Source organism: Thalassophryne amazonica, chromosome 8 (genome assembly GCF_902500255.1).
Source record: "Thalassophryne amazonica chromosome 8, fThaAma1.1, whole genome shotgun sequence".
NCBI classification, from domain to species: Eukaryota; Metazoa; Chordata; class Actinopteri; order Batrachoidiformes; family Batrachoididae; genus Thalassophryne; species Thalassophryne amazonica.
This window is the reverse complement of record NC_047110.1, coordinates 21733735-21757221: the sequence shown is the minus strand read 5'-3', so window position 1 is coordinate 21757221 and position 23487 is coordinate 21733735. Positions and strand designations below refer to the sequence as shown.

At 40.6% G+C, this 23487-nt stretch overlaps 1 protein-coding gene across 3 annotated transcripts in view; it reads left to right on the top strand.

Annotated features, from left to right (window-relative positions):
• ampd3b (adenosine monophosphate deaminase 3b) overlaps positions 1–23022 on the top strand; it is a 67527-nt gene extending 44505 nt beyond the window's left edge. For all 3 annotated transcript variants that reach the window (XM_034175849.1, XM_034175847.1, XM_034175850.1), the window contains 8 exons: positions 868–999; positions 3449–3612; positions 8455–8581; positions 14591–14754; positions 18098–18218; positions 19469–19642; positions 22549–22659; positions 22832–23022. In XM_034175849.1, coding sequence (XP_034031740.1) covers positions 868–999; positions 3449–3612; positions 8455–8581; positions 14591–14754; positions 18098–18218; positions 19469–19642; positions 22549–22659; positions 22832–23002 — 1164 coding nt within the window. In that variant the 3' untranslated portion in view covers positions 23003–23022. The remainder of the gene's footprint in view (positions 1–867; positions 1000–3448; positions 3613–8454; positions 8582–14590; positions 14755–18097; positions 18219–19468; positions 19643–22548; positions 22660–22831) is intronic.
• The last annotated feature ends 465 nt before the right edge of the window (positions 23023–23487 follow it).

Sequence of the window (23487 nt, the reverse complement as noted above, 5' to 3'; positions counted from 1 at the left end):
TAAGGGTCATTGGGTGGAGGAGCCTATCCCAGCAGCCAAAGGGTGTGACGCAGCACACAGTTCTTATTTCTTCATATTTATTTCTTATTTATTGATATTCAGGTACCCACTTATCTAAAGAAAACTGGCTGCAAAAGTGATGACTTACTACAAATTCATCAAAGGTACCAAAAACTGTCCTACATAGATTTTGTCTGTGTTTTTGTTTCAGTTCATGTTTTTTGTTGTTGTCTGGACATTTCATTAAGTGTGAGTCTACAAACCTGGTTCAATAAATTTATTTCTCAAGAGATTTAAATTCTGTGCTTAAAATTCAGTGAAATTCAGTGGTAATTCTGAACAAAATTCAAAATAGAGTTGCTCCAAAATAACGTCTTTCCAAAAAACATAATCTCAGCATTACTGTCATTATTTTTAAAAATGAACATATCAAATAAACATGCACAAATATGTCATTTTGTTTGGAAATGTGTCATAGCAATGATACTAAAGCTTGTGAGACTTCATCCCATCCATCCATCCATCCATCCATCCATCCATCCATCCATCCATCCATCCATCCATCCATCCATCCATCCATCCATCCATCCATCCATCCATCCATCCATCCATCCATCCATCCACCATGGATGGATGGACTTCATCCCGATATTGAATATTCATTTGTACGCAGCAGATAATTAAATATTGATGGACTGTTTGCCAGTAATAAAATGTGTTATTTGTTCACACCCGCAGCGTGTTTTGTTAACAGGAGTCTGTTGACACAAGGACGCACTTCATACGATGTTACGTAACTATTTTAATGAGACTTTGCATACTTTTACCAAAGAACCATCTTCCTTCTCTCCCTCATTGTTGTCTTAGGGAAGACAAACATTTCATCGTTTTGACAAGTTCAACTCCAAATACAATCCTGTGGGAGCCAGTGAACTCAGAGAAATCTACTTGAAAACAGACAACTACATCAAAGGCGAATACTTTGCACGCCTCATCAAGGTGCAGTAAGAGTAACATTATACATGTCAACATGATCAAATGTTGGAATTATGATTTTATATGATAATGTTGAATTTATATTTAAAACTTTGCTCAGTACTTTGGTGATGCACCTCTGGCAGCAATTACAGCCTTAGATCTTGCATAATATGTGGGCTTTCCAAACTTTAGTGCTTTGGGTTGAAGACCATTATGAGGGTGATGACCATAAGTGCAAAATTAAATTCAATTAGACACGAGCAGCTGCTAATGCACCTTACATATGAGTATATATATAAAAAAACTGCCACATAACTAAGCATGTTCTGGGAATTTATAACAAAACTGAACAAACAAACAACCTGCTATTTTAGACATTTCAATATTATTTCTTGGATTGGATTTAAGAAAATTGGTGAATAATTATGCTTCATTATGCTGACGGAACACAGAGAACTGTGTGCATAGTTCTCTGCACAGAAAAGTGTATAACTACAGTGGATCCAGAAAGTATTCACAGTGCTTCACTTTTTCCACATTTTGTTATGTTACAGCCTTATTCCAGAATGGATTAAATACATTTTTTTTCCCTCAAACGTCCACTCACAACACCCCATAATGACAAATGAAAAAAAAATATTTTTTTTCAAATGTATGAAAAATAAAAACTAAGAAATCACCTATACGTAAGTATTCACACCCTTTGCTCAATAGTTTGTTGATGCACCTCTGGCAGAAATTATGGCCTTAAGTCTTCTTGAATATGATGCCACAAGTTTGGGGCACCTATCTTTGGGCAGTTTTCCTCTTTGCAGCACATCTCAAGCTACATCAGGTTGGATGGGCAGCATCGGTGCACAGTCATTTTCAGATCTCTCCAGAGATGTTCAAGCAGATTCAGGTCTGGGCTCTGGCTAGACCATTCAAGGACATTCACAGAGTTGTCCTCAAGCCACTCCTTTGATATCTTGGCTGTGTGTTGAGGGTCATTGTCCTGCTGAAAGATGAACCATCGACCCAGTCTGAAGTCAAGCAGGTTTTCATCCATGATGTCTCTGTACATTGCTGCATTCATCTTTCCCTCAATCCTGACTAGTCTCCCAGTTCCTGCCATTGAAAAGATCCCCACAGCATGATGCTGCCACCACCAAGTAATCATCTGTCAAGCACAATAACAACACAGGATTCACACACAGTGAGGAAAATAAGTATTTGAACACCCTGCGATTTTGCAAGTTCTCCCACTTAGAAATCATGCAGGGGTCTGAAATTTTCATCTTAGGTGCATGTTCACTGTGAGAGACATAATCTAAAAAAAAAAAAAATCCGGAAGTCACAAAGTATGATTTTTTTTAAATAATTTATTTGTATGTTACTGCTGCAAATAAGTATTTGAACACCTACCAACCAGCAAGAATTCTGGCTCTCACAGACCTGTTAATTTTTCTTTAAGAAGCCCTCTTATTCTGCACTCTTTACCTGTATTAATTGCACCTGTTTGAACTTGTTACCTGTATAAAAGACACCTGTTCACACAATCAATCACACTCCAACCTGTCCACCATAGCAAGACCAAAGAGCTGTCTAAGTACACCAGGGACAAAACTGTAGACCTGCACAAGGCCAGGATGGAGTACAGGACAACCGGCAAGCAGCTTGGTAGAAGACAACAACTGTTATGATTATTTATTAGAAAGTGGAAGAAACACAAGATCTCCCTCGGTCTGGGATTCTCACTTTGTGGGGTAAGGATGATTCTGAGAAAGCTCAGAACTACACAGTAGGACCTGGCAATGACCTGAAGAGAGCTGGGACCACAGTCACAAAGATTACATTAGTAACACATGATGCTGTTATGGTTTAAAATCCTGCAGGGCAGCAAGGTCCCCCTGCTCAAGCCAGCACATGTCCAGGCCCGTTTGAAGTTCACCAGTGACCATCTGGATGATCCAGAGGAGGCATGGGAGAAGGCCATGTGGTCAGATGAGACCAGAATAGAGCTTTTTGGAATCAACTCCACTTACCATGTTTAGAGGATGAGAACAACCCCAAGAAAACCATCCCAACCGTGAAGCATGGGGGTGGAAACATCATACTCTGGGGGTGCGCTTCTGCAAAGGGGACAGGGTATTGCGAGATTTTGGGAAACAACCTCCTTCCCTCAGTAAGAGCATTGAAAATGGGTCATGGCTGGGTCTTCCAGCATGACAATGACCCCAAACACAAAAGCATTTTGTTCCATCAAACTATGCTTTCATATGTAGCTTTAAAGCACTATCTTATAAACATGCTTAAAATACTAAAAATATCTTTAAAACTAAATATCTGTTACTGCCTACTTGGTGACAAAGACAACAGCCATCTCTGCGTTAGAGAACATTTACGACAACATCGCCAGCTTTCATTTCTGCTTTATCGTGAAGCATCACTTGCTTCCTGTGGGGCTTTTTGTTTGTTTGTTCTATTTCAGGAAGTGGCTCATGAGCTGGAGGAGAGTAAGTACCAGTATACTGAGCCTCGTCTGTCAATCTATGGCCGCTCTCCCAGCGAGTGGGAAAGTCTCGCGACCTGGTTTATCGAACAACAGGTCCACTCACCCAACATGAGATGGATAATTCAAATTCCCAGAATCTAGTAAGTGGTAATGAAATCAGACATCAGACACATACGTATGTAAAAACAATCTTCTGTGTGTTTAATATCTCAAGAAAATTTTAAAATATGACAGCGACTACTTGCAAACATATTTTAAATGCTGTGACTCTATCTTCAGTGCAAATGTTGATGAAGCATTTGGCGGATTATTCTCATTCAAATATAATTCCATTAACACAACTCAATGGTTGGAGCTTGAAAATTCATAACCAGACAAAACATTCATTCATCCATTCATTTTCTATGGCTCCAGTCCCACCCCCAAATCCCCAATCACAGTCATAGGGTGAGAATACACAGTACACCCTGGCAAGGGCGCAATTTAGAACTACAACCGCTGGCAAAAATTATGGACTCACCGGCCTCGGAGGATGTTCATTCAGTTGTTTAATTTTGTAGAAAAAAAGCAGATCACAGACATGACACAAAACTAAAGTCATTTCAAATGGCAACTTTCTGGCTTTAAGAAACACTATAAGAAATCAGGAAAAAAAATTGTGGCAGTCAGTAACGGTTACTTTTTTAGACCAAGCAGAGGGAAAAAAATATGGACTCACTCAATTCTGAGGAAAAAAATATGGAATCACCCTGTAAATTTTCATCCCCAAAACTAACACCTGCATCAAATCACATCTCCTTGTTAGTCTGCATCTAAAAAGGAGTGATCACACCTTGGAGAGCTGTTGCACCAAGTGGACTGACATGAATCATGGCTCCAACACGAGAGATGTCAATTGAAACAAAGGAGAGGATTATCAAAGTCTTAAAAGAGGGTAAATCATCACACAATGTTGCAAAAGATGTTGGTTGTTCACAGTCAGCTGTGTCTAAACTCTGGACCAAATACAAACAACATGGGAAGGTTGTTAAAGGCAAACATACTGGTAGACCAAGGAAGACATCAAAGCGTCAACACAGAAAACTTAAAGCAATATGTCTCAAAAATCGAAAATGCACAACAAAACAAATGAGGAACGAATGGGAGGAAACTGGAGTCAACGTCTGTGACCGAACTGTAAGAAACCGCCTAAAGGAAATGGGATTTACATACAGAAAAGCTACACAAAAGCCATCATTAACACCTAAACAGAAAAAACAAGGTTACAATGGGCTAAGGAAAAGCAATTGTGGACTGTGGATGACTGGATGAAAGCCATATTCAGTGTTGAACGTCGAATCTGCATTGGGCAAGGTGATGATGCTGGAACTTTTGTTTGGTGCCGTTCCAATGAGATTTATAAAGATGACTGCCTGAAGAGAACATGTAAATTTCCACAGTCATTGATGATATGGGGCTGCATGTCAGGTAAAGGCACTGGGGAGATGGCTGTCATTACATCATCAATAAATGCACAAGTTTACGTTGATATTTTGGACACTTTTCTGATGTTTGGGGATGATGAAATCATTTTTCAAGATGATAATGCATCTTGCCATAGAGCAAAAACTGTGAAAACATTCCTTGCACAAAGACACATAGGGTCAATTTCATGACATAGGGTAAATGTCAACGAGCAGATGTGATTTGATGCAGGTGTTAGTTTTGGGGATGGAAATTTACAGGGTGATTCCATAATTTATTCCTCAGAATTGAGTGAGTCCATATTTTTTTCCTCTGCTTGGTCTAAAAAAGTAACTGTTACTGACTGCCACAATTTTTTTTTCCTGATTTCTTATAGTGTTTCTTAAAGCCAGAAAGTTGCCATTTGAAATTACTTTAGTTTTGTGTCATGTCTGTGATCTGCTTTTTTTCTACAAAATTAAACAACAGAATGAACATCCTCAGTGGCCGGTGATTCCATAATTTTTGCCAGGGGTTGTAGAAATTGGGGAGGACAAAGTGTGAGGCCCACATGGCTGAAGCCCATAGGCCAGGGGTCTGGGGGCAGCTTTAGGCTCCCAGAAGCCAACGGTTTCTAGATGACCTCAGATGCATTCTGAGCATCCAGAACAGTAATTTTAATGTTTTGAGAAGACCATAAAGTGGACACCATTTGATTTATACAATTTGAAACTGTGGATATAAGTACTTTATTCTGAGAATAGCCAGCATTGATTTTATTAACATCCTGGTGTAAATAAGGTATCACCACATGTGTAGAACTCAAAAAGAATGATAGGTTGAGTTTTCATTAAAAAACAACTGCAATATGGTAAAATGTATTCAGAAATATGAAAGAACAGGCTCTTAATAATTATTAACTATCACATACTGTATTTTTTTCAAAAGATTTGTTTTTGCATAAGTTTGAAAAAACAACAGATCATAAGTTTAGGATAAATTACTTATCATGAATTTAATTTTCGAAGTGGCACTAATGGCAACACTCATACTGAACATAATTTCACTTGCATAGACTGATTTTGGAGATCAAGCAATAATTGCAGATGGGCTTTCTGAGGTCCCAGATAGCTTTTCTTATTTCCCTTTCTAACTTTCAGAATTTAGTAAATTAGCATATGTGTAGACACTAGTCCCTAGAGGCAACTATTTTTGGTTTCAAATCTGGGCAAATGCAGTCCCAGAAAATTCCGAATGTGACAAACAAGAAACAGGTTGTAAACAAGTCAATACTGCTAAAAATACAAACTTGCAGAAACAAAGATACTATTGTGACATGATTTTGCACATAAGACTGACATAGCATGTTTCAAGTACACACATACGAGGTCTATTAGAAAAGTATCCGACCTTATTATTTTTTTCAAAAACCATATGGATTTGAATCACGTGTGATTACATCAGACATGCTTGAACCCTCGTGGGCATGCGAGTGTTTTTTCACACCTGTCGGTTACGTCATTCGCCTGTGGGCAGTCTTTGAGTGAGGAGTCGCTCACCCTCTCGTCGTTTTTTCATTGTTTAGGAATGGCTCAGAGACTGCTGCTTTGTTTGATCAAATTTTTTTCAAAACTGTAAGGCACAACTGAGTGGACACCATTCAATAAATTCAGCTGGTTTTTGGTAAAAATTTTAACGGCTGATGAGAGATTTTGGTCTGGTAGTGTCGCCGTAAGGACGGCCCACGGCGCCTGGCGGCGATCTGCGCTTCGAGGCGGCAGCGTCTCGCTGTTTCAAGTTGAAAACTTCCACATTTCAGGCTCTGTTGATCCAGGAAGTCGTCAGAGAACAGAAAACTTTCAGAAGAAGTCGGCATGAGGAGTTTATTCGGACATTCCATTGTTAACGGACATTTTGTAATGAAAGAACGTGCGGGCAGAGTCGCATGTCGGGCCGGACCCGACCGCGGGGGGTCGTGACAGGAAAAACACCTCAGTTGGAAACCTTAACGGGCAAGTTGGAACATGCCCAAGCTGTTAAACAATTTCTCAGTTACTCACTTGTTGAAAGCCATCAAAAGCCGCCTGAATTTTACAAATGGTTTTCAACACGGAGGTGTTTTTCCTGTCACGGCGCACACAGATTTGCCGAGTTGTCACGGAAACGACTCGGCGAATTTGCGCGCACGTCTTTCATTAAAAAATGTCCTTAAACAGTGGAATGTCCGCATAAAGTCCTCATGCCGGCCTCTTCTGAATCTTCTCTGTTCTCTCACGACGTCCTGGGTGAATTAAGCCTTAAATTAGGATGTTTTCAGGTCGAAACAGGCAGACGACGGCGCCTGGAAGCGCTGCACGACGTCCTGCTCTGTGGGAAGTCCTTACACCGACAGAAACACCCCATAATCTCTCATCAGCCCTTAAACTTTTCACCGAAAACCATCTTAATTTCTCGAATAGTGTCCACTCGGATATTCCTCACAGGTCCAGAAAAAATGTTGATAAAGCAACGCGTGCCGTCTCGAGCAGCGTGTGAAACAAAGGAATTCAGCCGAGAGGGCGGGACCACATCTCACTCAAGGCCTGCCCACAGGGAAATTACGTCACCGACACGCGTGAAAAAACTCACGCATGTGCACGAGGGTTCAAGCATGATTGGTGTAATCGCATGTCATTCAAATCCATATAGTTAAAAAAAAAATAAAAGGGTCGGTTTATTATCTAATAGACCTCGTATATGTCAGAAGGTGGAGGGGACATACCATATTCTGTCCCCCCTGTTTGAAAGGGTGGGGGGGACATGTCCCCCCTATCCACCACCAAATTGCGCTCATGCACTCTGGACAGGATGCCATTCTACTGCAGAGCCAAATCAAACATTCCAAAAATAAACAGTTCTCATCAATAACTGGGAGGAGGCTCCAAGACATGCTAGAGACATTGTATTTCCCAGATGGCTTGGGAATGTCTTGGGATCCACCAGGAAGAGTTAGAGAATTTGGCCAAAGATAGGGAAGTGTGGGATGAGCTGCTTGTTCTACAGCCACCGCGAACGGGACCTGGATAAGTGAAAGAAAATGAATGAATGAATGAATGAATGAATGAATGAATGTATTCTTATCAGTTTAATGCAGTTGTTCACAGACCTTTTCTGCAGACAAGAATATGTTCTTACTTTGGGAACCACTGGTTTATTGTAACTAGGACATTACCAGGTCACTAATAACGCATTAATCCATCTTAGGTTTTTCTTATGAAATACAACAGAATCCTTTCATTATGTCTAAACATAGAAGGCTGAATTTCAGTTTTGCATCTTAACTCGTCCTTTTAGAAGTTGTGACTGGATAAATTGTGATGTCAGTATTGGCAGAATATTTGGTTCAAAACATGTCAGTTTTAAGGCTTTTCATAAAATACATAGTGCCATCAATTGATTTATTTTACTTCTGATTATGGCTTCAGTTTGGAAAAACGTGGTGAATATTTGTGTTGTTTGTTAATGTACATTCTTAGATTTAAGTCCCTTTTGTTTTGCAGTGACATTTTCAAATTGAAGAAAATACTACCAAACTTTGATAAGATGCTGGAGAACATTTTCCTGCCCCTCTTTGAGGCTACAGTCAACCCGCAAAAAAACAAAGCAATACATGTGTTCTTAAAATATGTAAGTGCTTTTATGGAATTGTTGTAAGTATCTTCTGTTGTAATTGCTAAAAACAAACATTTCCATTTGTTGTACCTAGAAATTGTTGTGACAGGACATGATAGTGATGTGATCATAGTGATGACAGCCACATTTTTCTAATCTGATCTGGTATTTTTAGATTGCATTTCCTAATACCACTACATCAAACATGTCTCAGGCTTTAAAAATTAGAGGTACTGCATTTGAGAAACAACTGGAGATTTCTGACATCCGACAACCCGGACCCAGATCACCTCTAAAATTCAGGGGAGTCTTCCGTGGCCTAGTATCTATCTGTGGTGCAAATTTGGTGAGAATCCGTGCAGTAGTTTTGACGTAATCCTGCTAACAGTCAAAGCCTATATAAAGTGAAACTTCATCCAGAATCCAGATCCAAATCACCTCCAAAATGTAATGGAGTCTTTCATGGTCTAATATCTATATGTGGTGAAAATTTTGTCAAAATCCGTGCAGCAATTTTGACACAATCTTGCTAACAGACAGACAGACAAATAAATAAACAAATAAACGCCAATGATTTTATTACGTTGGTGGATGTAATAAGGTTAAGCTTCTACATAAAAACTGCACTAAAATGTACTTCTTACAACAGTTCAAAACAAGGAGCAAATATGCAAGGTTTTGCAAAATGATGGGACTTTCGAGGGCAAATATGGTCAAGTCAGGTCTTGGAGCATGCTCAGGTGTTGCATATCATCACATCCAAAGCACAATGGAACCACTCTGAGTCCTTCTTGGCAACCACCCACGCAGAAAAAGAGTCCATTCCCACCTTCCAAAAGTAGTTCTGTATCTGTCACAACCAGGAAGATAAAGTATGTGTCTGCTTGACCTTTTCTTGTTGCTGGGGTCCTCAACATTGAGGCACTTGCATGATGAATCATGCCCAGAGAAACATGTTGAATGGCTAAAATGTTGTAGCTGATGTTCCTTCACAATGGACATGATACTCCCATTTTGTATCCCTTAGTAACCATCCGTTTGATATCAAGTTACTCTGCCAAATTGACCTAATACCAAAGACATCAACTCATTGAAGAAGTCATCAGTGGTTAATGCCCATGTCTATTAACCATATAGTAACACCGGAAGCATGAGGACCCTAAAAACGTGGGCCTTTGTTCTCTTCCAAAGGTTTTGATATCACCGAACTGTTCCCTGACCTTATATCGCTTCCCAAGCATCTCAGTCTCAAAAGCCAAAGTCCCAGAAACATGAAAGTCAAAATTCATTTTTGAATAACTTTTGAATAACAATTGCTCACAGACAATCCAACTCCTCACTCAGCTTCTCGTGACTCAAATAGGGTATTCTTCGAGTCCACAGAGATCATCGATAAAGTCAAAGTCATGAAACCTTTCCTAGCTGAAAAAGGGTACCTAAAACCCTTGATTGCATGGCCTTACACAGCACCCTGCCCATGCAAGCACTGAACAAGTAGGAGCCAGAACATGTCCCTGAAGAATGCCAGAATTCAGTGGGAAGAAGTCAGAGATCCCCCCAACACACACACACACCCAAAGCACTCACATTTCCTCTGTATAAGCTGGCTATGCTCAGTTACTGGGAGTCCTATGAATTCTCAGGATGTCCCAGTAAGTAGCCTGGTCAACTGCATCAAATGCTTAATAAAATAAGCAAAGACTATTACACAAATATGAATGTTTATGGGTTCAATGGTACAAATATTTCATGAGGTGAAAGATGGAATGTTCTATTCAACGAGGCGAAGCCAAGTTGAATAGAACATTCCAGCTTTCATCAAATTAAATATTCGTTCCATTGAAAGAATGTAAAAACATTCATTATTTGTTTTATATAATGACTAAAATAGATCCTTGTCATTTGCTATTATATTAATTTATAAACAACAGAAAAGGGACTTACAATTTGGTGTGGTGCTTTGACAACAGTTAGATAGTCCGAACCCTCCTTTCCAGGGTGCTGGAAAGGAGGGTTCGGCCGATAGTCGAACCTCTGATTGAAGAGGAACAATGGGGGTTCCATCCTGGTCGTGGAACAACCGACCAGCTCTTTACTCTCACAAGGATCCTGGGAGTATGCCCACCCAGTCTACATGTGTTTTGTGGACTTGGAGAGGGCGTATGATTGGGTACCATGGGAGATACTGTGGGAGGTGCTGCAGGAATATGGAGTGAGGGGGTCTCTTCTCAGGGCCGTCCAATCTCTGTACTCGCAAAGCGAGAGCTGTGTTTGGGTGCTTGGCAGTAAGTCTGACTCGTTTCCGGTGGAGGTTGGCCTCCGCCAGGGCTGCGCCTTGTCACCAATCCTGTTTGTGATATTCATGGACAGGATATTGAGGCGTAGTCGGGCGGAGGAGGGTTTCCAGTTTGGTGGGCTCAGGGTCTCATCACTGCTTTTTGCAGATGATATGGTCCTGTTGGCTTCATTGGCTGGTGACCTCCAGGACTCACTGGATTGGTTCGCAGCCGAGTGTGAAGCGGCTGGGATGAGGATCAGCACCTCTAAATCTGAGGCCATGGTTCTCAGCAGGAAGCTGATGGATTGCCTACTCCAGGTAGGGAATATGGCCTTGCCCCAAGTGAAGGAGTTCAAGTACCTTGGTGTCTTGTTCACGAGTGAGGGGAAGATGGAGCGTGAGATTGACCGGAGAATCAGCACAGCAGGCGTGGTATTGCATTCGCTCTACCGTACTGTTGTGATGAAAAGTGAGCTGACCCAAAAGGCGAACTTCTCGATCTACTGGTCAATCTTCGTTCCTACTCTCACCTATGGTCATGAGTGTTGGGTCATGACCGAAAGAACTAGATCGCGGGTACAAGAGGCCGAAATGGGCTTCCTCAGGAGGGTGGCTGGTGTCTCCCTTAGAGATAGGGTGAGAAGTTCGGTCATTCATGGGAGGCTCGGAGTAGAGTCGCTGCTACTTCGTGTTGAAAGGAGCCAGCTGAGGTGGTTCAGGCATCTGGTAAGGATGCCTCCTTGGTGCCTCCCAAGGGAGGTGTTCCAGGCACGTCCATCTGGGAGGAGACCCCGGGGAAGACCCAGGACTAGGTGGAGAGATTACATCTCCACACTGGCCTGGGAATGCCTCGGGATCCCCCAGTCAGAGGTGGTCACTGTGGCACGGGAAAGGGAAGTCTGGGGTCCAATGCTGGAGCTGTTGCCCCCGTGGCCCGAACCCAGAAAAGCGGTTGAAGATGAGTGAGTGATGAGTTAGATAGTCTGTGATACTTCAAAATGAAAAAAAAAAAAAAACTTTCTGTACGTCCTCATGTTAGAAATTTGTCCTGGTTTTCATCCTAACAGCTCTTCATGCCTCCAGACGGCTTATAGCATAGTGGATTTGTTTTGTTTGTTTGTCTGTGTGTGTTAGAAGAATTAGCACTGTCAATTTGCTTGTTCAAATCGTCGTCCGTCAGCAAAACCAAGTCCGCCATGTTTAGCTAAATGCTGCCCCACTAGTGTGTGCATGGGGCATTTGCAGAGTGCAATGGTACGAAACATATGGAACCAAATTTGCACGGTAAATGGAACCATATTTGCATATTTCCATGAATGCAATGCAACACAAATGGGACAAATAATCCATGTCACATGACACAGGAAGCACCAATCAAATGACAAGGATCCACTCAGCCATTATATAAAAAGAAATATTACTGATATTTCCCAAAGGATATGGATCTTTAATAAAATGTCTTGTTCTGTAAAGTTTGGACTGTCCTAATCCTATCCATCAAGTCCACATACACTGATCAGCCATAACATTGTGACCACTTGCCTAATATCGTGTATGTTCCCCTTTTACAAAACAAAACAAAAACAAAACAGCACTGGTCCGTCGAACTATGGAGTCTACAAAACCTTTGTATCAGCACCAGCTTCAACTTTTTCAGCAATTTGAGCTACAGCTGCTTATCTATTGATCCAAACCATACAAGCCAGCCTTCGTATGATGATGCCCCATGTGCATCAGTAAGCTTTGGCTGCCCATGACTCCGTCTCCACTTTCACCAATTTTACCACTTTTAGTAGGTTCTTTTGGTAGGACAACTAGAGACTGCACCCACACCCCACAAAAGCTGCAGTTTTGGAAATATATTGGCCTAGTCATCTAGTCATCACAATTTGGCCCTTGTCAAAGTCACTTTAAATGTCTCCATTTTTCCTGCTTCTAATACACTGACAGGTGGCGTGGTAACAAGATAATCAATGTTATTCCATTCATCTGTGAATCTTCTTCACAGACTAAAGTTAATTATGGAGTTCCACAAGGTTCTGTGCTAGGACCAATTTTATTCACTTTATACATGCTTCCCTTAGGCAGTATTATTAGACGGTATTGCTTAAATTTTCATTGTTACGCAGATGATACCCAGCTTTATCTATCCATGAAGCCAGAGGATACACACCAATTAGCTAAACTGCAGGATTGTCTTACAGACATAAAGACATGGATGACCTCTAATTTCCTGCTTTTAAACTCAGATAAAACTGAAGTTATTGTACTTGGCCCCACAAATCTTAGAAGCATGGTGTCTAACCAGATCGTTACTCTGGATGGCATTTCCCTGATCTCTAGTAATACTGTGAGAAATCTTGGAGTCATTTTTGATCAGGATATGTCATTCAAAGCGCATATTAAACAAATATGTAGGACTGCCTTTTTGCATTTACGCAATATCTCTAAAATCAGAAAGGTCTTGTCTCAGAGTGATGCTGAAAAACTAATTCATGCATTTATTTCCTCTAGGCTGGACTATTGTAATTCATTATTATCAGGTTGTCCTAAAAGTTCCCTAAAAAGCCTTCAGTTGGTTCAGAATGCTGCAGCTAGAGTACTGACGGGGACTAGCAGGAGAGAGCATATCTCACCCGTGTTGGCCTCTCTTCATTGGCTTCCTGTTAATTCTAGAATAGAATTTAAAATTCTTCTTCTACTTATAAGGTTTTGAATAATCAGGTCCCATCTTATCTTAGGGACCTCGTAGTACCATATTACCCCATTAGAGCGCTTCGCTCTCAGACTGCGGGCTTACTTGTAGTTCCTAGGGTTTGTAAGAGTAGAATGGGAGGCAGAGCCTTCAGCTTTCAGGCTCCTCTCCTGTGGAACCAGCTCCCAATTCAGATCAGGGAGACAGATACCCTCTCTACTTTTAAGATTAGGCTTAAAACTTTCCTTTTCGCTAAGGCTTATAGTTAGGGCTGGATCGGGTGACCCTGGACCATCCCTTGGTTATGCTGCTTTAGACGTAGATTGTGGGGGGGTTCCCATGATGCACTGTTTCTTTCTATTTTTGCTCCGTATGCATCACTCTGCATTTAATCATTAGTGATCGATCTCTGCCCCCCTTCACGGCATGTCTTTTTCCTGGTTTTTTCCCTCAGCCCCAACCAGTCTCAGCAGAAGACTGCCCCTCCCTGAGCCTGGTTCTGCTGGAGGTTTCTTCCTGTTAAAAGGGAGTTTTTCCTTCCCACTGTCGCCAAGTGCTTGCTCATAGGGGGTCGTTTTGACCGTTGGGGTTTTTCATAATTATTGTATGGCCTTGCCTTACAATATGGAGCGCCTTGGGGCAACTGTTTGTTGTGATTTGGCGCTATATAAGAAAAAAGTTGATTGATTGATTGATCTGTCAGCAAATACATTGTTATGGCTAATCTGTATATGTTGAGACGTCCTTGAGCATATAATTTTCAGTACGTACTGCTGAATTTATTTTAAGGCATTATGACATGTAACACCATAATTTAATCCTGTATTTTTTGGAATAAGTAATTGTTTCTTGGGCCTATTGAAAAATCCAGCCAAGTGTCTCATGGGTAACTGATTTGGACTGGAGAGCATCACATACAGTAACTGTATGCACTCATATGTCATTTTACACAGTAAAAGCTTACATAGTTGTATATGAAGAATGCAGCTGGGTTGTTTTGTTGTTGTTGTCTTCTTTGCTGACTTTTCATTTTCCCTGATGCACACTGTAGGTGACAGGTTTTGACAGCGTGGATGATGAATCCAAACACAGCAACCACATGTTCTCTTACAAAAGCCCCAAACCTGATGGGTGGACATCAGACGAGAACCCTCCCTACAGCTATTATCTTTTCTACATGTATGCCAACATCATGGTGCTCAACAACCTTCGAAAGTACGTCCCTTTTTGTTTTTAAGCAAGGCTTGCATCATTTCTACAGTAGATTCCACCTGATGCAGTTACGGTTTCACACCTGGTACCTGTGTTTGCCTGTGTGCTGGCTATTTGTCTAAAAATGGGGAGTGGTCAGGCACAGAGCAGGCGTGTACATATCATCTGGCACCAGGAAGCATTCGCAAAACCTGATCTAAATACTCGTGTAATGCATTTCTTGAATTTAAAGAGTACGTCTTTCAGAAGACTGGATCACAAGGCACATACAGTACATGCTACACACAGAGATGTGTAATAGCACCTCAGTGGGCCATGAAGCTGAACAGTAAATAAAACTAAATAAAGGCAATAGTTTTTCAATTTCATTTATATAACGCCAAATCACAACAGAGTTGCCTCAAGGCGCTTCACACAAGTAAGGTCTAACCTTACAACCACCAGAGCAACAGTGGTAAGGAAAAACTCCCTCTGAGGAAGAAACCTCAAGCAGACCAGACTCAAAGGGGTGACCCTCTGCTTGGGCCATGCTACAGACATAAATTACAGAACAATTCACAAAACAAATATACAGGAAATGCTGTTGGTGCACAGGACAGGAGGGTCGCCAGCACAAATACAACTCCCATCTCTTGATGGAGCTGCACCTTAAACAGAGAGGAAAAAAACAGAATCAGCCATCAGAAAGACCAGAAATACTGTATAATTTGCCAGCATTAAACAACAAGAAAACAGAAGAAATACTAAGGTGATCGCCAGCCACTAGCCCTAAACTTCACTAAAAGACCCAGAATTTCGGTAAAGTTGAGGCCCTGGCACACTCTGTTTCCTAATAAAATTAATTAAAAGAGTAAAAAACGTAAAACAAAAGTATACCAGTATAGCCATACGAAAGGGAAAATAAGTGCGTCTTAAGTCTGGACTTGAAAATCTCCACAGAATCTGACTGTTTAAGTGATGCAGGGAGATCATTCCACAGAGCAGGGGCACGATAAGAGAAAGCTCTATGACCTGCAGACTTCTTATTCACCCTAGGGACACAAAGTAGCCCTGCACCCTGAGAACGCAAAGCCCGGGCCGGTATGTAAGGTTTAATTAGGTCAGCTAGGTAGGGAGGTGCCAGTTCGTGAACAATTTTATGGACTAGTAGCAGAACCTTAAAATCTGATCTCACCGCGACAGGAAGCCAGTGAATATGTGCCGCAATATGTGCCCAAGGGGTGCTATATAAAGGGAGAAAAGCAGGGGGCCTAAGACGGACCCCTGTGGAACCCCAGATTTCATGTTACTAAGGTTAGAGGTAGTGTTACTGTACAAAACACAGTGAGAATGACTGGTCAAGTATGACATCAGCCATGCAAAGGCACTCCCAGTAATCCCAAAGTGATTTTCCAGCCTATCAAGTAGAATATGTTGATCCACAGTATCAAATGCAGCACTGAGATCTAACAGCACCAGAACCGTAGTGGTGTCCGAATCCATTATAAGCAGAAGATCATTCACCACTTTAGTGAAAGCCGTCTCTGTGGAATGATATTTTCTAAATCCAGACTGCAGTGGCTCAAAGAGATTATTCTCAGTAAGATAGTCCATGAGCTGCCGTGACACCACTTTTTCCAGAATTTTAGAACAAAATGATAGATTTGATATCGGCCGATAGTTTTTCAATACACTAGGGTCAAGATTAGGTTTCTTAAGTAATGGTTTAATCACTGCAGATTTGAAACATTTAGGAACAGATCCAGAAGTCAAAGAAAGATTAATAATTTCCAGCACAGTCGGGCCAAAAGTGGACCACAGGTCCTTAAACAGTTTTGTTGGTATAGGATCAAATAAACAGGTTGTGCTTTTTTAATGAAAAAAAAAAAAAACCTTTAATAACTGTGGTTTGTGTACTTCTGAGATGCTTCATTCCTCCCTGTGGCTGAGGTGGGTGAATAAATAAGGGGATTCAATTTTCAAAGGGTGTCTACACTTTAAACATGGCTTGAAAGAAAAACAGATTACTAATAATATTGCTATAACACGTGCTTTGATAGAAAAGCATGTTACAAACACTAATCACACAATGCAGTGAGCATGACTGCAAATGTCTGGTTAAAAACAGACTGAACAGTTTGTAACTTACCTTAAAGGTGCTATAAATGAAAATTTAAACATTAAAGGGATACTCCACTCGTATTAAAATAGCAGTTTCTAAAAGATAAAGATAACAATCGTATCAACATTGAAATACAGTTTCTGATAATTATTGGAATTTATTTTTTTTTAAGAATTTTTCAAATGAAGTTTCCCCCAGTGCTATGACATCACAAGTGCTCTTAACACACTGTTGAATGTAAACACATGTATAGAGATATCAGTAAATCTTCTTACAAAATCTCAAAAATAGGCTAATGATTTGACTAATATTCATAAATAAGAGCAAGAAATATCATTTGCTACTTTCTGATGTCACATTATAATTTAACTGTAAGATTTTCAGGTGTTTTACTGCAGTATCTATACATGTATGTACACCAGGCTGTGCAAAATCAGCACTTGTGACTTCATACATGTAGCACATGGAAGGCTGGTCAGTTTTTTAAAAATCATAAAAATTAAGCTAATCTATTGCAAATCTTGTTTTTATTTAAAATGTCACTGTTTCAATATAATCTCTTATTTTAGGGGTTAACATTGATGAGTAAAGTGTCCCTTTAGCAGCACACAACTACTTTCCATGTAAATGTTGTGGTGTAATGTAATAAATGTGTAATGCTCTACACATTTCCTGTGTAGAGCATGAAGCAACACTCCAGCTGTGTGCTGTAGTCTGAGGTTTTTTGTTCCACAACAGGACTGACTTCTTGTGCACATTTAGTGCATATGAGTCTCACATGCAAGTCCCTCTCCACATGATCACCAGGGTGAAGGCCAAGCCTTTGTTAATGGCAATTTTTGAATAATGGCATTATCCTTGGTTGAGTTTCAGGTCATAAAGAGGGATAATTTCCCTTTTCTATCTGATGCCTCCAACTCCTTCATCAGTTCATTAATTGTGGTCCTGAGGTTCTGTTAGCCATTTGGGCAAACATTTATTTCCTGGATGTTAATTTAGGCCTCCTTTCTCAGTTATGTTTAGTTTGCATGGGTCTTGGTTTCATACATTTTCTATAATAGTCTAGACAGTGGCTTGTGGCACCATGAATCTTTTGAAGATGGCTTCTTAAGAGGAACCTGACTTGTGGAGATGCAAAATTCTGCACCGGGTGCCTTAATTTGTTTTTTATTTGTTTTACATCATCTTAACATTAATAGGGCACTGTTTCTTCAGGTAGTCCCTGAATATTTCATCTATCCCCAGGGAGCGAGGATTTAACACTTTCCAGTTCCGTCCTCACTGTGGTGAAGCCGGCTCCATCACCCACCTGGTCTCTGCTTTCCTCACAGCAGACAACATCTCTCATGGCCTCAATCTCAAGAAGGTGGGGTCTTGAACTCACAATACCAAAAGTGTTTTTAACTCTCAGTAGGTGAAGCTGACAGTTGTTGATAATTTATTTTATATAATGGCTGATTGTATCCTTGTCATTTGATTGGTGCTTTGTGTGTCACGTGACATGGATTATTCAACCCATTTGTGTTACGTTGCATTTATCAAAAAAAAAATAAAAAAAAATCTATTTTATTTATATAGCGCCAAATCACAACAAACAGTTGCCCCAAGGCGCTTTATATTGTAAGGCAAACGCCATACAATAATTACAGAAAAACCCCAACGGTCAAAACGACCCCCTGTGAGCAAGCACTTGGCGACAGTGGGAAGGAAAAACTCCCTTTTAACAGGAAGAAACCTCCAGCAGAACCAGGCTCAGGGAGGGGCAGTCTTCTGCTGGAACTGGTTGGGGCTTGCATTTACCGTGCAAATTGTTTCCATACGTTTGGATGAGGATTTGAAGGAGCCTATTGACTAATTGAATTACTTTTCACAACTATTCTAACTTCAACACCCTATAATCTACACCTTTTTGGCCTGTGTCTTACTTTGTGCTTAAATTAGGCACAATGTAAATATCAAAGTAGAGTTGGATGTGGTCTAAATGCAGTTTTGCTGTGCGCTTTAGACTGTGCACTATGGATTGTCAAGATAAGTCCCTTTATTATATGGCTGCCACGAAACGCGCGCTCTGATTGGCTGATTACCAGTCGAATATTTTCCCATATTGGACCGGTTTCCATGACAATCAGTCCAAAACACATATTTTTTTTTTTACAAACCAGAAGGTAAAAACGCGATTAGAAAAAGCAAATTGGACATGAACGTACTCCATAAATATCTAAACAGCATCTGAAAAAACACAGTGAAAGCTTACCAGCTAACAACCGGACCATCTGTTAGCAAATTCTTCATGGAGGTGAAGCGAACAAGTCAAACCAAGAGCCGTCAGCAGCTTTCACATTTGGGCAATACTATAAATTTCTGTGTTTATACATATAATAGCCATATAATAAACCAATTATTAACCTCACTTGCTCGGTCTGTACGGGGATATCAGACCGGTCTGATATCCCCGTACAGACCTCACAGTCAGTTAATAATCCTTTAATATCTCTTGTAGTACAGCAAATAGACAAAAATTGCATTAGTGTTGTATTTTATTATTCAGTCAACAGAAGACTACTACTGTTTCCCCACCAACTGTTCATCAAGACTGTGGTGTTGACTCCTCCTTAGAGTCCAGTGTTGCAGTACTTGTACTACCTGGCACAGGTCCCCATCGCCATGTCCCCACTGAGCAACAACAGCCTGTTCCTGGAGTACTCCAAAAACCCACTGCGGGAGTTTCTCCATAAAGGCCTGTGTGTGTCTCTCTCCACTGATGATCCCATGCAGTTCCACTACACCAAGGTGAGAATATACCACAACCACAACAAAGCCTGTGAAATGTGGCTTCCTCATAGCGGCAAGACACCACATGCTACCCAAAGAACCAACAAGCCAGTCGTCTATGTTGAACAAAGTTTTTAACTGTATCACCACCCATCACAAACGTAAACATTTTTGAAGTGATAAAAATTATCTGCATCATCGCCAAATTTGTGGAGGTCCTTCAGCTTGAAATAATATTTCTAACAAGTTTCACAACTATTGTTGACACTTTGTAAATTTGATGAAATCCTTCAATAAGCAGCAAATACTCAAATGTTTCCAACTTCATTCATTATGGTATTTAGATGAAGCTCAAACTATTTCTTGATTAACAGAAAAATTAATCAACAACTACTTTGACAACCAGTTTTTTCAAGCAAAAATATTGCCAGTCACTCTGTGGTTTTAAACTGCAAATTAAATATTGTAACAAGGTAAAGATGTTTGGCTCTGGTAAATTTTCACTATTTCGATATTTGTTCATTGCTTGCACAGACTGGGTGCTGTGTAAAGTTGTCCAATCCAGCCTCTTAGGTACCTTTGTTGGAAAGGAAAGGTTTAATGACTTTGACTTTGCAGATGATATTTGTGAAAAGTAAAACAAATTAATTTTTAATAATTACCCAATGCAGCCTCAACAACAGGTGGAACTTTAGGTTCTATATCACCTTCTTAATTCTTGTTTCAGATCATCTACATCAGGGGTGGGCAACTTGTTCCAGAAAGGGCCAAGAGGGTGCACCCTCTTGGCCCTTTCTGGAACAAGTTGCCCACCCCTGATCTACATGTACCAAGAATGGGAAGACTGTATGTTTTTTTTTTTTTTTTTACTGGCATTCACAAGCATGCTGTCACCTCTTAGATTCATCTTTCAATTTCCAAGAGGTTTTCACTTTTATCCTGGTGTAATGGCACCAGGGGTCTCACTAATTAAATTAAATTCATTTTTTTCCTCAAAATTCTACACACAATACCCCATAATGACAATGTGATTTCTTTCTTTGATATTTTTGCAAATTTAATACAATTTTTTTTTTTTTTAAAAAGTAAGAAATCACATGTAATTAAGTATTCACAGTCTTTGCCAAGAAGTTTAAAATTGAGCTTGGGTGCATCCTATTTCCACTTATCATCCTTGAGATATTTCTACAGCTTAACTGGTGTCCACCTGGGGTAAATTCAGTTGATTGAACATGATTTGGAAAGACACACACCTGTCTACATATAAGGTCCCACAGTTGACAGTGCATGTCAGAGCGCAAACCAAGCATGAAGTAAAAGGAATTGTCTGTAGACCTCAGACGCAGGATTGTCTTGAGGCATAAATATGGGGAAGAGTACAGAAACATTTTTGCTGCTTTGAAGGTCCTAATGAGCACAGTGGCCTCCATCTGGCCGCCTGTCTAAACTGAGTGATCGGGGGAGAAGGGCCTTATTCAGTGAGGTGACCAAGAACACAATGGTCACTCTGTCTGAGCTCCAGCATTCTTCTGTGGAGAGAGGAGAACCTTCCAGAAGGACAACCATCTCTGCAGCAATTCACCAATCAGACCTGTATGGTAGAATGGCCAGATGGAAACCATGGCTTAGTAAAAGGCACATGGCAGCCCAGCTGGAGTTTGCCAAAAGGCACCTGTAGGATTCTCAGACCATGAGAAACAAAATTCTCTGTTCTGATGAGACAGACTGAACTCTTTGGCGTGAATGCCAGGTGTCATGTTTGGATGAAACCAGACACCATCCCTACAGTGAAGCATGGTGGTGACAGCATCATGCTGTGGGGATGTTTTTCATTGACAGGAACTGGGAGACTAGTCAGAATTAAGGGAAAGATAAATGCATCAATGTACAGAGACATCCTGGAGGAAAACCTGCTCCAGAGCGCTCTTGACTTCAGACTGGCGTGACAGTTCATCTTTCAGCAGGACAATGATCCGAAGCACACAGCCAAGATATCAAAGGAGTGGCTTCAGGACAACTCTGTGAATGTCCTTGAGTGGCCCAGCCAGAGCCCAGACCTGAATCCAATTGAACATCTCTGGAGAGATCTGGAAATGTCTGTGCACCGACGCTCCCCATCCAACCTGATGGAGCTTGAGAGATGCTGCAAAGAGGAATGAGCAAAACTGCCAAAAGATAGGTGCACCAAGCTTGTGACATCATATTCAAGAAGACTTGAGGCTGTAATTGCTGCCAAAGATGCATCAACAAAGTATTGAGCAAACGATGTGAATACTTATGTAAATGCAATTTCTTATTTTTAATTAATTTTCAAAAAAACTACAAAGAAAAAAAATTCGTATTGTCATTATGGGGTGTTGTGAGTAGAATTTTGAGGGGGGAAAATTAATTTACTCCATTTTGGAATAAGGCTGTAACATAACAAAATGTGGAAAAACTGAAACACTGTGAATACTTTCCGGATGCACTGTATAACCTCTCTGAGGCCTGCGATAGGCTGGCGTCCTGTCCAGGGTGTACCCCACCTCATGCCCCATGACTGCTGAGATAGGCTCCAGTCCCCCCATGACCCTTAATTGGAGTAAAAGGGTATAGAAAATTGATGGATGGGCCTCTTTGTGTCTCTGTTAAATTCTGTTTGGCCTTGTATTTCTTTTTCGACTTGTCCATATCAGGTTTGACTTTGTTTGAAAAAGGTGTGCTTGCCTATTCTGAATTACGTACGTATGTGTGCGGTGTGCACATCCTTATTACTCATTGCCTTTAGAAATTCCAGTTAATATGTGGGAAAAGGTCTACATATGGTTTATATTTGCACATATCACTTCCAAATTAGGCCCAAAGAGTTATAGATTCAGACACAGTTGTGGCGTTGCCAAAACAACAAACGGAAATATGTTACAGGTGAAACTTTCTTCTTTCAGGAAGCTTTAATGGAGGAATATGCAATTGCAGCCCAGTTATGGAAGCTGAGCACGTGTGATCTGTGTGAGATCGCCAGGAACAGCGTGCTGCAGAGCGGACTCTCACACCAGGTACCACCCCAGTCCAACATTTCTTTATAATCTCCAACACAGTCCTGCTCAGAATTACTGGCACATCTGAAATTTAAGAAGAGAACTTATCATTTGTCCAGAAATGAATGCAAATGAAGTCATTTTGTTGAGTGAGCAAAACTAAGCACTTCTTTCATCTTCCCATCTACAGGAGAAGAAACACTTCATTGGTTCCAATTACCTGCAGGATGGCCCAGAAGGCAACGACATCAGCAGGACGAATGTAGCACAAATCCGTATAGCTTTCCGCCACGAGGCGCTGTGCAATGAGCTCAGCTTTCTCGTGGATGCGATGAAGACAGACGTTAGCACCGCTGAATAGGAGTGATGCAAGTTTTCTCAGAGAAAAACAGTCACAGCTGGAGAGGGTAGATGCGGTGGCTGTAAAAAGTCCGCAGATCCCTGGGATGTTACATTTTGGTTTTTTTTTTATATCAAATCTAAATTTAGAATAATCTGGCATATTCATGCAAATATTGTCTTTAATCTAAAGGGGAAATCAAGTCTTCTCCACATCAACAATCTTGACAAATATGTCTATGCTCCAGCCCCCCGCGAGCCTTAACTGGAATAAGCGGTTGAAGATGACTGATATATATATATATATATATATATATATATATATATATATATATATATATATATATATATATATATATATATATATATATATATATATATGAAAAGGTATATGGTATGACCAACATTTTCAAGCATTAATGTAGCTGACAACAACTATTTTCTATCTAAAGATTGACTGCCTTAATGGTGTCCTGTACAGTGAATGAAACGACACTCCCTCTGTGC